This window comes from Heterodontus francisci, chromosome 3 (genome assembly GCF_036365525.1).
Source record: "Heterodontus francisci isolate sHetFra1 chromosome 3, sHetFra1.hap1, whole genome shotgun sequence".
Taxonomy (NCBI): domain Eukaryota; kingdom Metazoa; phylum Chordata; class Chondrichthyes; order Heterodontiformes; family Heterodontidae; genus Heterodontus; species Heterodontus francisci.
This window is the reverse complement of record NC_090373.1, coordinates 86,279,805-86,294,779: the sequence shown is the minus strand read 5'-3', so window position 1 is coordinate 86,294,779 and position 14,975 is coordinate 86,279,805. Positions and strand designations below refer to the sequence as shown.

The 14,975-nt window shown below is 41.3% G+C and overlaps 1 protein-coding gene across 8 annotated transcripts in view; it reads right to left on the bottom strand.

Moving 5' to 3' along the window:
- gtf3c2 (general transcription factor IIIC, polypeptide 2, beta) overlaps positions 1-14,975 on the bottom strand; it is a 144,830-nt gene that overhangs the window by 124,989 nt on the left and 4,866 nt on the right. For all 8 annotated transcript variants that reach the window (XR_010971192.1, XM_068024076.1, XM_068024081.1 and 5 more), the window contains exons 3-4: positions 9,213-9,561; positions 4,232-4,338 (exon numbers count right to left, since the gene is read on the bottom strand). Coding sequence is in view for 7 of the 8 variants with exons in the window: in XM_068024076.1 (XP_067880177.1) it covers positions 4,232-4,338; positions 9,213-9,561 (456 nt within the window). In the remaining variant the exon portion in view is untranslated. The remainder of the gene's footprint in view (positions 1-4,231; positions 4,339-9,212; positions 9,562-14,975) is intronic.

Genomic DNA, 14,975 nt, shown 5'->3' with positions numbered 1-14,975 from the left:
TATTTAAAGAACTATTACATGGCCTACAACAAATATACATTGTTCTCAGACACAAAAACCCAACAGGAAAGATTAATCAACTGTGGCTAACAAATCAAGTTAAAGATTGTATTAGATCAAAAGAAGTGGCTTATAAGGTCACCAGAAAAAGTGGTAAGCCTGAGGATTGGGAGCAATTTTGAACCCAGCAAAAAATAACCAAGAAACTGATAAAGAAAAGGAAAAGAGATTATGAATGTAAGCTAGCGAAAAACAGAGGCAGACTGTAAAAGCTTCTTTAGGTATGTGAAAAGGGAAAGATTAACAAGGGCAAATGTGGGTTCATTACAGGCACAGACAGGAGAATTTATAATGGAGAATAGGGAAATGGTAGAGAAGCTAAATAATTAATTTATGTCTGTCTTCCCAGAAATACGAGGGAACCAAGGGACTTGTGAAAATAAGGAACTGAAAGGAATTAGTATTTATAAAGAGGTAGTACACAAAAAATTAACTGGATTGAAGGTTGTTAAATCCCTGGATCAGATGAGCTACATCCCAGAGTGTTGAAGGAGGTGGCTATAGAGATAGTGGATTATCTTTCAAAATTCTATAGATTCTGGAAAAGTTCCTGCAGACTGGAAAGTAGCAAATTTTAAGAAATATTTAAGAAAGGAGGGAGAGAGAAGACAGGGAACTACAGACCTGTTAGTTTGACGTCAGTAGTAGTGAAAATTTATTATAAAGGATGTGATAACTAGACACTTAGAAAATAATGATATGCTTGGGCAGAGTCAACATGGACTTGCGAAAGGAAAATCATGTTTGACAAACCTGTTGGTAGTTTTTTTTTTGAGATGTTGCTTGTAGCATAGATAAAGGAGAACCAATGGAGGTGGTGTATTTGGATTTTCAGAAGGCTTTTGATAAGGAGCCACACAGGAGGTTAGTAAATAAAATTAGAGCACATGAGGTTGGGGATAATATACTGCAATGGATTGAGAATTGGTTAACAGACAGAAAACAGACAGTAGGAATAAACGGACCATTCTCAGGATGGCAGGCTGTTACTAGCTTGGGTCAGTGCTTGGGCCACAGCTGTTCACAATCTATATCAATGATTTGGATGTGGGGACCTAATGTAATATTTCCAAATTTGCTGATGACACAAACTAGGTAGGAATGTAAATTGTGAGGAGGATGCAAGGGCTTCAAGGGGACTTGTACAGGCTAAGTGAATGGGCAAGAACATGGCAGATGGAATATAATGTGAATGTGTGTGAAGTTATCCACTTTGGTTGAAAAAAAACAAAGACAGAGTATTTCTTAAATGGAGAGAGGTTGGGAAATGTTGATGTTCAAAGGCACCTGGGTGTCCTTGTTCATGAGTCACTAAAAGCTAGTATGCAGGTGCAGCAAGCAATTAGGAAGGCAAATGGTATGTTGGCCTTCATTGCAAGGGATTTTGAGTACAGGAGTAAAGAAGTCTTGCTGCAATTGTATAAAACCCTGGTGAGATCGCACCTGGAGTACTGAGTTTTGGTCTTCTCATCTGAGGATATACTCGCCATACAGGGAGTGCAAAGGAGGTTCACCAGACTAATCCCTGGGATGGCGGGATTGTCTTATGAGGAGAGATTGAGAAAACTGGGCCTGTATTCTCTAGATTTTCAAAGAATGAGAGCTGATCGCATTGAAACTTACCAAATTCTTACAGGGTGTGACAGGGTGGATGTAGATAAGATGTTTTCCCTGGCTGGTGAGTCTAGAACCAGGGGACATAGTCTCAGAATAAGGGGCAGGCCATTTAAGACTGTGATGAGGAGTAAGTTCTCTCACAGAGAGTGGTGAATCTTTGGAATTCTCTATCCCAGAGGGCTGTGGAAGCTCAATCATTGAGCATGTTCAAGACAGAAATCGATAGATATCTGGATACGAATGACATCAAGGGATCTGGGGAAAGTGGCGTTGAGGTAGATGATCAGCATGATCTAATTGAATGGCGGAGCAGGCTCAACAGGCGGAATGGCCTACTCCTGCTCCTATGCTCCCATGTCCTGCTGCAGGTGGTTCATATCAGTCTCGCTGTTTACCTCACCTCCAGGTTTGGTGTGAACAGCAAATTATGAGAGTCTACTCTGTATTCCAGGATCCAAGTCATTTATATATGGCTGCGTTTGCTGACGATACAACTAGATGGCGCTGCAGTGGCACATGCGCAACTGCAGCCTGTGCCACTAAAATGTCAAAGTCTGCGACATCAGCAGCTGCCAGGACTAAAGTTGGCGCTGCTCAAATAATCACACGAAGGCAACCTGAACACATGGCAGCACACAATGGCAAGAGGGAGAGCGCGAGCGGATGGGCAGGGGGAGAGCGAGCGAGCAGGGGAGAAAGAGCAAGCGTGCAGGGCAGCCCGGGGGTGTGAAGAAAGTGAGCAGGCGGGCCGGAAGGGGTGGTGATGGAGAGAGCGAGCGGGCGGGCCAGGGGAGGAGGAGAGCGCACCCGCCGCCACCACCAAGGTCTGCGGACGCGCTCTCCCCGCTTCCCCCACCCCCGTTCTCTCCTCGCTTCACCCACCCCCGCTCTCTGCATGCGTTACTCGATGACGGTAATCTGTGCATGCGCCAACCAGTCCTGGCAATGTGGAACGCAGCGCATGAGCAGAGTAGGAGCCAATCTGCACATGTGCGCAGAATGGCGCAGTCTGATGACGTCAGCTGCTGGCTGCGTTGTCAATAATCACTTTGTTTATATATAACAAAAAACTACTCTTGCTTGGTTCCAATCCCATCTGTCCGAACACACATCCAGCAAAGGCTTTACTCGTCCCTAGATGGTCACCTCACGAGTACCCCAAAGTTCTATCGTTGGCTTCCTCCTTTGCCTTGGTTCCATGTTGCCCTTTAATGACCAGATTACTTGCTTTATATCTTGTTACGGCTGAGCATGAATATTCACCATCTAATCATTAGGTAAACTCCACCCTTGCCCCAAAATCCTTCTCCCTCCCCGGGTACTTACTCAGACTAAACCATTGTACAACCAGGTTCAAATTCGCTTAATCCTAACCAGTGTCAAACCTCATTCTTATTCATCACCAAGGCCAATTACTTCTACTTCCTGCTTGTGTCCTTCTTTGTCCACACCACTACTGACAGCTCACCCTTGTTGACTTACACTGGATCCCCTTAACCCAAATGCATTAATATCCTCAGCCTCATTCTCAAATCCCTCCACAACCCCTCTCAATCCTATCTCTGCAACCTCAAACAGCATTAACATAATTGTAAGATCATAAGAAATAGAAGCAGGAGTAGGCCATTCGGCCCCTCAAGCCTCCTCCACCATTCAATAAAATCATGGCTGATCTGATTGTGGCCTTAACTCCACTTTCCTGCCAGCCCCCATAACCCTCAACTTCCTTGTAGATCAAAAATCTGTGTAACTTTACACTTTGGTTACCTCTGCAGCTGACTCCACCAATGATTTCCTCACCAGCCTTCCGAGCTCCACATTACATCAACTCTAAATTATACAAAACTCTGCTGTCCACAATCCTGACCCATACGTCCATAGGCTACTCCACACCAACATACAGAATTTAAAATTTTCACGTTAATTTATAAATCTGTCCACAACTACATCCTACGTTAGCACCTCCATTAGTTTCTCTTCTCTGTCCTCCAAGCATTATGCTAAGTAAATTAGGGGCCTAATGTCTGTTAAAGGACCCCTTTGAGAAATTAGTCACAATGAGGGGGCACACCTTGTGCCTCAGCATTCATCAGAGGCCTCCAAAGTTTTGTTTAAGAAACACCTTCCTGTGGATGCAGGAGTGACACTGGAAGAAGATATACATATTTTTACATGTAGGATACAAATGAAAGATAGCGTGATAGGCAAGAGAAAGGCGAGCAAGAAATGCATCTACTGGCATTCAGATCTTGTGAATGCTTTAATAATAAATAAAATCAAGAAATGCTGGAAATACTCAGCAGGTCTGGCAGCATCTGTGGAGAGAGAAGCAGAGCCAACGTTTCAGGTCAGTGACCCTTCTTCAGAACTGTGAATGCTTTAATCTGTTCACTTACTTCTTTAACATTGTAAAATATCCCAAGTCCCAAAAGAAATACATACATTATCCAAACTGCATTTTCAAAATCTAAAATATAATTACACCCATGAGTGCATTAGAAGAGTTTAGTTGTTCATTTATTTTTCTCATTGAAAAGGAAGCTCTGAGACTTACTGCTTTCTTGTAATTGTCGTAGCTTCCCATACTGGTACCATTATAGTATTAGGGAGGCCATTTGCAAAATTTCCAGACAACCGACGTCTTGTACTACAAGATTGTTTCTGAAAATAAAATACTTAAAATAGTTATTCCTTTACAGACATGCCTTTCTACAAAAGCCAAAATTCAGGCCAAAAAGGCCCCAAATAAAACTAGTTTAATCATCAAACTCTGCACTAACCTAAAGCATTACTTGAGATTAACCTCTGTATAGTGCGAGCAAATAATATAATTATTGGCTGATATAATTACACTGAACTGAAGATTTGATCTTGGCCATTTCTAAAGAGACTTGTGAAGTGACGAAGGGCCACAACTTGTGACTTTATGTACGAGCAACACAATATCTGATCAACACAAATTACTCAATTGCATCACATTAGCACTGTGTGCAGACTGATTGAATTAATTAGTCTGCCCTATATCATTAAAAACACACACATGCACATTTGAATTACCAAACCATTATTGTTAGTTTCCTTTAAGCCACTTTTGGGGCAAAAATAAAGGGAGCTTTACTCTGAACCTGGTCATGCTATAACTGAGCTGGCAATACCTAAAGCTGACATTGGGTGCCAAAGTCAAACCTAAAAGGTTACTGCCTCCTCCTTAAATTCTGAGTACTCCAAGGGATAATCCAAATTTGAAGCCCTTGAAACCATCAACTAAAGATGTTCGGCAGGCCCAGACAAGATTGAAGGCAATGGCAACAGCCAAACCTGACGATTACTTGTTAGCCAGATGAGCCTGCATAAGTGAAGATTGCACGAGTAATCCTTCCATTATGAATGTTTGTATGGCAGACTATTCTTCTAGATTAATAAAAAAGGCTTCTAATTATTTATAATACCAAAACAGACAATTATCAGACCATCAATAACTGGAATGACTTCAACAGAACAATGCCACTAATGAGAAAAAATGTCATAATTCACCTTTAAGTTACAGCACCATGGAAATAGTGACATTTGTGTGGTTTTTCCAAACTACTGAGAAAGCCACATTCAAAGGAACACAATCCCTGTGATCCTCTCCTTTGGAGGTATGCCACTACAATGAAAACATTGTCTATAGCTTTAGATATTTTTGTCACTCTGTATCAGAGCCACTGATATGAAGTTGAAAGACTCTCAAATTAAACTCAGAAGCCTGCCAGCAATACTGAACTCAAAAATTAGTGTACTGGTTAAGGTGTTGGAATAGCAATCCAGATGGTTGTAAATTCAAATCCCATCATGGCAAGTTGTGAAATGGAACTCAGTACAATTGGTAGTTTGTGGGCTAGCACTGGGAAAAATAATTACCTTGAAAGCTGCCAGACTATTAACAAAACTCAACTGGCTCACTGATGTCCTGCATGGAAGGAAATCTGCCACCCCTATCTGGTTTGATCTATCTGTGACCGAAGTTTTACAATATATGGTTGCTTTAAGGGTGAGCTGAAAATGTGATCTGGCTCATTGACAACATCATAAGGAGGAAAACCTGCTGCCTCATTACCAAAGCTGTGGTTTTTCAATGCTTTTTGCAGACACAGGCACTCCACACCTCTTTGGGGGAAGCACTGAAAATCCCATTAAGGTGGGGATCAGTGGGGAGGAGACCCTGTGTCACAGATTGATCGATTGATTTATTGTTTTTTCCTGCCTCTCCTAAGAAATTCTGTGAATAGGGGGGAGGGGGTGCACCCGTCAATATGTATATGGCTGCGTCATATCTGCATAGGGCAGGCTTGGTCTTTCCCGATTCTTCTTTTTTTATATATGTTTGTATGCATGAACAAAGGTGAAATTTAGGATTTTTCCCATCCACATAAAGGATTATTAGAACATGGAATGTTTTAACACGTGGATATTGACATACACTATCATTTAAATGGGATTTTGGAAGCATTTGAAAAGCAAGAATGCAGGAAAAGGGCATTAGAGTAGATAGCTCTCATTGAGAACTAGCATCAGCACAGGTGCAATAGGCCTCCATCTGTGCTATAATTTCCACCATTCTTTCTCTGAATCTTCACCAACTTTATTAATATCCAACAATTACATTTAAATCCTTTTCCATCCATGCCAAAAGACATTCATCATATGGAATGCTTAACCAAAAGTGGCTATTGAGGCACGTAAAAAAGGGCGGCACAGCGGTGCAGTGGTTAGCACTGCAGCCTCACAGCTCCAGCAACCCGGGTTCGATTCTGGGTACTGCCTGTGCGGAGTTTGCAAGTTCTCCCTGTGACCGGGTGCTCCAGTTTCCTCCCACAGCCAAAGACTTGCAGGTTGATATGTAAATTGGCCATTATAAATTGCTCCTAGTATCGGTAGGTGGTAGGGGAACTGAGGGAAGGTGGGGATGTGAGAGGGTAATGGCATTAATGTAGGATTAGTATAAATGGGTGGTTGATGGTCGGCACAAACTCGGTGGGCCGAAGGGCCTGTTTCAGTGCTGTATCTCTAAATAAAATAAATAAATAACAATATTCAAAAGAGAGCTGGATAAATATTTGAAAAATAAAAATATCAAAAGGATATGGAGAATAGGGAGGGAAATGAACTTTCTTTGGATCGATCCAGCTGAAGAGGTAGCACTGGTACAGGCACAATGGGTCAAACAGTCCCTTTCTGTACTATAATTCCTATGAATTTAAGTATATTTGCCATTTCCTGTTCCAAAATCTTACATTTATCTGTATTAAATCCCACTTGCCTTCCCCTAACCAAGCCAGTTAATAGGCCCAGATTGCCAAGTGCTGCTTATCTCCCTTACTCTCGCCACTTTACCATAAAGCCTTGCATCAGGAAATGTATTGTTACAATAAATATTCTTCTCCAAATTGAGACCAGAACCATCTGCTACAGAACTGCACTAGTTTAAAATCCTCATCCTTGTCCTGAATACCATAATGATCTTGCCCCTTTCCATCTTTGTAACCTGTGTCAGCCCTACAACCTCCACCAAACTCTGTTCCTCTGTCTCTTGTGCACCCATCCCTCCCTTTGCCCCACCATTGGCAGTCATGTTTCAGCCATCTAGGTCCCATCCTTCAGTCTTTCTAGCTTTAAAACCCTCCTTAAAACCCACCTCTTTGACCAAGGTTCAGGTCAACTTTCCTAATATCTCTTTCATTAGATCAGTTTTCATTTTTTGATTATGTCTTTGTGAAGTGCTTTGGTATGTTTTTGCACATTAAAGGCATTATATAAATCCAAGTTGTTGTTTTCGCCTCTGCTCATCAGAACTCTCCTTATCCATCATCAACTTCAGTTCTGTTTACAATCCAGAACTAATTTGCCGTTGATTTGTTCACAATTTTCAAACATGAACATCCAAGTAAATGATATCAACCAATAAACCCTCAACCTTCAAAAAAAAAAAAAAAATTCTGGTAGTCTAGTGAAGCATGATCTACTGCTTCTAATCCAAACTGGATATTTATTTCTGCAAATTAAATGCTTTTCTGTAACTTGTTTTCCTAAACACAGAAAATGCTTGCCACCCTGGTTGACAATGGCAGAATCACAAGTTTCCTGTTGCATCTTTGGCCAGCTGGAATGGAGGGGTAGAAGAGTCAGTTGGCTTACAGTTGTGCTAGAATGCTTCCATACAAGAACTTCAAGGGAACTCTATAAAACAAAATCCACGGATCTCAACTTCTCCAGTTTTTGCGGGGGAGGGCGGGGGAAAAGAAAGGAGGGGAATAGTTTTCAAATGTATTCATTTTTAAATGAGGTGAACAAAATGAACAATCACAAGAAATTATCCACCTCACCCGACTTATGGAGATCTGTGTAATTCACCAGAAACATGGGCGGCGCAGTGACGCAGTGGTTAGCACCGCAGCCTCACAGCTCCAGGGACCCGGGTTCGTTTCCTGGTACTGCCTGTGTGGAGTTTGCAAGTTCTCCCTGTGTCTGCGTGGGTTTTCTCCGGGTGCTCCGGTTTCCTCCCACAAGCCAAAAGACTTGCAGGTTGATAGGTAAATTGGCCATTATAAATTGTCACTAGTATAGGTAGGTGGTAGGGAAATATAGGAACAGGTGGGGATGTTTGGTAGGAATATGGGATTAGTGTAGGATTAGTATAAATGGTGGCTGATGTTCGGCACAGACTCGGTGGGCCGAAGGGCCTGTTTCAGTGCTGTATCTCTAATCTAATCTAACATCAGTCCCTAATTGCAACCTGCAATGCGATTCAGGTGGGTAGGAGAACAAGGCAAGCCCCAATCCTTCCCCAAACCCTGGTAGCAAAAGGCCTGGACGATTTTAACTCGCAGGCCTGATCTGCATGCCATTAGTCAGCTGCCTGGCCAAAAGGGAGCTGACTGGTGGTCAAAAGCGGTATCCTGGGCAGCACTGAAGGGAGGCAATCCGGGTAAAGGGAGGCCAAAACTTTCCTTGTGGAGCCCCTCCTGGCAACACAAGGAAAGTAAAAAAAAAAGACCTTAAAATGGTCTCTTTTGGTTCTAAATCCTCGTGTCTTTGCCCTTTCCTGGTGAGAAAGTCACACATCTTCCATGCCAAGACCAGAGTTAAAATTACAGTAGGGGAAACCAATGACATCATCAGACTTTGATCTGCATATATAAAGTTGGGCTCTACCAGCTTCAGGTGATGTCCTTGCCACCAACTCAGAAGAGCAGGTTAAAATTGAAGGTGGCAATACCCATGCAGGACGTGAGCATTAGGTCACCAGGACAATTTTAACTGCCTGCCCACATACAGGTAGCCTTAAAATTACCCCTATAGTTATACCACCCAACAAATTAATCATTTTCAATTCGCAATTGCAAACGGTCCCAAAACATTAACAAAAGTGCAGACTATGGAGGCAATTGTGCGAAGTTCTACTCCATGCTGAGAATACAGCATCAGAAGTTATTCCAGGAATATGGTTACATGCAGATGACTACAGAGATGGACTGTTATGTAAAATAACTCACATTTATTGAAATCCTTCTTTGTTTCTGACCATCCCCATCGTGTAGGTCATTCAGATCATACTCAGAAACATCACTGCGTAGTTCGACTTCGCTAAATTCTTCTTCCTCCTCTTCCTCATCAGTTATTCCATCAGACACCACAAAATCTTTGTCATCTGACAAGTCATCAAAAACATCATCGAATTTTTTCCTCTTCTTTCCTCTTCTTCGTTTAGGGGAGGACTGAGGTTCAGATAGCGATTGATATCGAGATTGGTCTGGTTCACTATCATTTGCACAGTCAGCCACATCATCTACTTTATAAGGTGATTTTATTTCCTCTACTATTTCCTGCAGGTAAAGCAAGGCACTGAAAGAAAACACAATACAGCTTCATAGATAATCTACACACATTCTGATATTAAATTATAATACAAGCAAGTATAGGCTACTTCACACAATGAAACGCAACCTGCTATCTTCCATAAGACTCCGAGTGGAACTCTAACCATTCTCCTCCCGCTCATCCTCCACCTCCAACAAACGTGTACAACATAAACCAAAGCGTGACTTAAAAAATACAACGCATTTTAGCTTCTCAATGTATTATTCTGGGAAAAAGGTAAAATATACAAAAGATAAAATAATAAATGCTTTAATATCCTCCAAGGCGAAGGATAAGTAAACCATAATTGACAGGCTACACAGGCACCACCGAAACAAAAGTGATAATATGGCACTACAATGCATTGAGTTCAGCATGTTGTACCATGGAGTAGTACAGTATGAATCTATAATCCCTTCACATAAGTGAGTTATTGATCTCAGCCTCATGGTAGTCATCAGAGCCAGCATCCAGCAGAGGTGAGGTGATTCCGAACAGGCAGAGTTGTTCAAATCAAACTAGGACTCTGATCCCACGAAATGGTCCCTAACATGACATAAATTGGCAAACTCATGCCAAGAAGCCACAAAATGCCTGGTTTGGGAAACAGATAAACGTCTCAATAAGTAGTATTGTTCGAATATGGAGGCAGGATAGACAGAATTTTAATCTTAGCTGATTATACCTCACAATTTCACAATATAATTATGGATGAGGAAGGCTATTCAGGCTCATCTTAGTTTAGTCATCCAAAATAAAACCAGTGGTTCTTAAGTGATACCCTGGTTTTCACCTCTGCTACTCAGGAGTTCAATCCAGGTGTGAAACACTCTGTGAATTTCCAATATCAGTCCTAAATTTACTGTCAACTAGTTTGAACCAGTGGTCCTTTGTCCTATTTTCACAATTTAACTTAAAAATAATTTTTCAGATTTACCATTTCTATACTGTTTACAATCTACATCTATATCCAGAAGATCACTCTCAGATGCCTGCCTTTCATAGCTGAAAATTCCAAGTATCTTCAGTCTTTCCAATCGCCTTATGGCTTTCCCCACACTGTTTCCAAAACTTGAATGTCGCCCTTGTGCCTTGGTGATTGGAACTGGATATAGCAGGAAAATGTAGTTTGATCATGGTTTCCTGACATGTATTCCAATGTTTTGGCTATGAAGTTTGCCATTCTAATGGTTTTACCGAATGTGGTTTTGCATTGGTTGGACATATTTAGCATTAAATGTAGTATGACCTGTGTCCTAGATCATCAAGGTTTAGTGGTACCTTCTCATCTGAGAAAGAAGTTTGAGAATCTAGGCACACGCCAGGACTTCATCACATATCTAGGTTGATACTTCAGTGCAGACCAAGGAAATACTGCAATGTCAAATGTTCCAAAAGCTTTTGGATGACTTGCTACACTGAGGCCATGACTGCCTGTTCAGGTGGAAGTAAAGATCCCATGGCACTATCTGCCAAGCAGGGGAGTGATACTTGTCCCTTAACCAAAGCACAATAACTGGTCATTTATCCCATTAGTTGTTTGCAGGACCTTCCTGCAAGCAACTTTATGGTCATATTTTCCTACATAACAGCGAAGACTTCAAAAATAACTCTGTGGCTGTGAAGAGCTTTAGTGTATCTGAGCACATGATAATGTTTACATAGATGCAAGTTCTTTCAAGATCTGTCTTTAACTTCATCCCAGAGTGGGGCTAGAACTCACATCGTTCTGACTCAGAGGTGAATGTTACCATTCATGGAGTACATACATCACCATCTTTCCTTCCTATGTGCATTAAGTTAAATCTGTATCAAACTTTACCTATCATTGTTCTGCTCACTTGCATGTTTTGTGCAATTGCTCTGTAATTGCTGAGCTGCCACTTCTGATTTTACTCTCCATCATATTTAGTATCAAATATCTGCTTGGCTCAATGGTAACATTGAGTTACCAGTCTTTGAGTCAGGAGGTTGTGGCTTCAAGCCCCACTCCAGGACTTGAGCCATAATTTAGGCTACAGTTCTGAGGTACAACTGCACTGTTTCAGGTGCCACCTTTCAGATGAGACATTAAACTGAGACCCTGCCTGATGTAAAATATTCAATGGACTATTCAAAAAGCAGGGGTGTTGCCCTGGTCAACATTTATTCACTAATTACTAAAATGTCACCCTACACCTGGAAGCACTCCTATCCTCTTCAGGTCCTTCTGCCTGCCATCAGAATCCAAAGATAATCTCTTCCTTCCTTCAGCACTCCCACCCAGCTGCAAAGGGACTCTCCCTTCTCCTCTGATGCTTCTTCCAGCTGCCCAATGGTTCCTGGCTGTGATCTGGGGATGATGCTTCATTTCAGGAGCAGACATTACTGCACGTTGTGGGTGAATATACCTCATCCAGCACAAAATAAAAAAATTCCTACCAAGGGACAGAAGAAAAAAAAATCACACCTTCAAGTGAGATAGGAACTGAGACTTGCAGCAAGAATTCCTTAAGAGCCAGGAGTGACAGCAATAACAGTCTCAGGAACAGAAGCAGACACAATTTACCCTCCATCCAGAAGGTACATGCTCATGATCCTCCAGCGGTTTGCCTTGAGAACCAAAGCACTCGTACTTCACATCTTTGGGTGAAGAGTTTTGCTCCTTGAAAAGAAGCACTGATTCAACAAACTAATTCATATGTTCAGAGCTGGTAAACTTTCCCTGCTATGAGCAGATTAAAGTTTCAGAATGTATAAGGATTTTTAAAGATGATTATAAATTGAAGGCCAATTCTTTCTACCTTAAATCCACCTTTGTGCACTACGTTTAAGAACTAGAGTCAGCCTTGTTCAGTTGGTAATATTCTTGCCTCTGAGTCAGAAGGTTGAGTGTACAAATCCCACTCCAGATTCTTGAGTATGATATCTAAGCTGACATTCCAGTGTAATACTAAAGGGAATGCTGCACTATAGGAAGTACAATCTTCCAAATGAGACATTAAACCCGGGCCCCGCCTGTTGATTAGATGGAGATAAAAGATCCCTGGCATTTTCAAAGAGCATGGATATTGGCATTCAGGCCAATATTTATCCCTCAATCATCATCACTACAAGAGATTATCTGGTCATTACCATATTGTTGTTTGTGGGAGCTTGCTATGTGCACATTGGCTACCTTGTGTCCTACTTTACAACAGTGATTGCACTTCAAAGTACTTCATTTGCATAAAATGCTTTGGGAAATCCTGAGCTCATGAAAGGTGCTATATAAATTCAGGTTCTATTACATTGATGCTGTGTCAGAAAAGAAAAAATATTGTGTAACACCTTATTCTCTGAAAATATTGCAAAGTAATTATGAATAGCACAACAGGCATTAGCCAGTAGTAATAGAAACTCAAGAGAACTAGACTTTAACATACAAAAAACTGTTGCAAACTGAGTTTTCCACTTTGTGGGCAGATACCTTGTAATATATCAAAGGCTGAAAACTCAGGGATAAAAATTGCTATCAGCGACACTACCACACAAATGCTCACTCACATATCAAATTCCTCTCTCCAGTATTTTAGTTTTGAAATGGAGTGGAATGCAGCCATGTTAAATGTTCATATGATAAAATTTCTAACAATATTTCTAGCTTTTTGCTTTAAAGCATCAAAGCCCTATAATTTAAGATATATTTATGCTATAAAGCAACTTCTATTTTCACATTATGAAGCTGATTGCACACCACTGGAACAGAAAAAAAATAATCACAAATGCAATGCATTTCTGGCTACTCAAATTATCAGCTATGGCTCAGTTGCTAGCACTCTTGCCACAGTGTCAGTAAGTTCTGGGTTCAAGTCCCACTGCAGAGGCTTGAGCACATAATCCAGGCTGACACTCCAGTGCATTACTGAGGGAGTGCAACATTGTCAGAGGTGCCATCTTTTAGATGAGAAGTTAAACCAAGTCTGCCCTCTCAGACAGATATAACAATTCCATGGCGCTATTTGAAGAAGGGCAAGGGGGTTCTCCCGGCGTCCTCCTCAATATTTATCCCTCAACCAACATCACTGAAAAGCAGGTTAACTGGTCATATATCTCATTGCTGTTTGTGGGATCATATTGTGCATAAAAATGCTGCCGCCTTTTCCTACCTTATGACATTGATTGCACCTCAAAAGTACTGTAAAGCGCTTTGGGACATCCTGAGGTCATGAAAGGTGCTATATCTTCACTCATGGTTTGAAAAGGTTCTTACAGGCTGGCAACTAGGAAACTGCACTGCTGGCCTAAGCAATGAGCCTGCCTTTAGCCTGTAGCTATCTCAATTACTGCTTCAAAGCTCCAGCTACAGCAGTACAGGTTAAAGGCACATTGAGATTCCACACTCTAACGGAGGAATTCCTTTTGGAGAAATTGCTGTACTGTAAAATGCATCATGAAGCACATTTGAAAGTTCAGAACCAGTAAGTTTCCTATGTGAGGAGATAAAGTGACGATTGTTGGACGGGGTGAGGGAGGGCGCGGGGAAGATAAAAATATGTAAAGTTGTAATTTTTTTTTAAAAAGAGTATTGACTTTTGCACAATTCAAAAACAAAAGATACTTCCAAAAGAAACCAATGTTACAATATTATCAATTTATTTTTGTAATAGTTTTGCTCATATTACCAACAGAAATATGGTTGATTCTTAAACGCCCTCTGAAATGGCCTAGGAAACCACTCAGTTCAAGGTCAATTAGGGATGGGCAATAAATGCTGGCCTAGCCAGTGACGCTCACATCCCACAAACGAATTAAAGTATGAAAATTCTGTCAAATAGCTCATCACCTCCCTTTACCCAAGCATTCAAATATAGCAAGTAGCATATTCCATTTTTTTTTGCTTGGAATGCTTTTATGTTTCCAAATCAGAGACTGTCCTGAGGTAACTTGCCCTTTTATTACTCCTTCCTCAGTATTGTATGAGGAAATAACCCAGCACCTCCTGCTTGAGATCATGAAAAAATGCGTGGTACACTGTGAGCGTGACCGTGTCCTCACTGCGTGGGACACTGTGAGCATGTCCTAACGATGGCTGGCAGTGCCCTACAGTACACCAACGCCTTGACAACAAGGCACATCCATTTATCGCCAAACGTCAACTCAACCTTAGATAAACCATAGATTACGATGTGGGGAGAAACAAACAGACCATATGATCTTCACTACACCCATTCAGCAACAAATACTGATCAGTGATACACTCAATGGTTGTTTCATGCTTAATGTAAACTGATTCTAGTGTCTTGATCTCTGTCCGATTTATGTTATAGTTAAACATTTTGTTCATGTTGAGATTGGAGGAATAAGTTTCCAACTTTACACTTCTGGCAGGGAGTTTCACCTACCAGGAACACATAGCCAGAATTCAAACATGTGTGCAT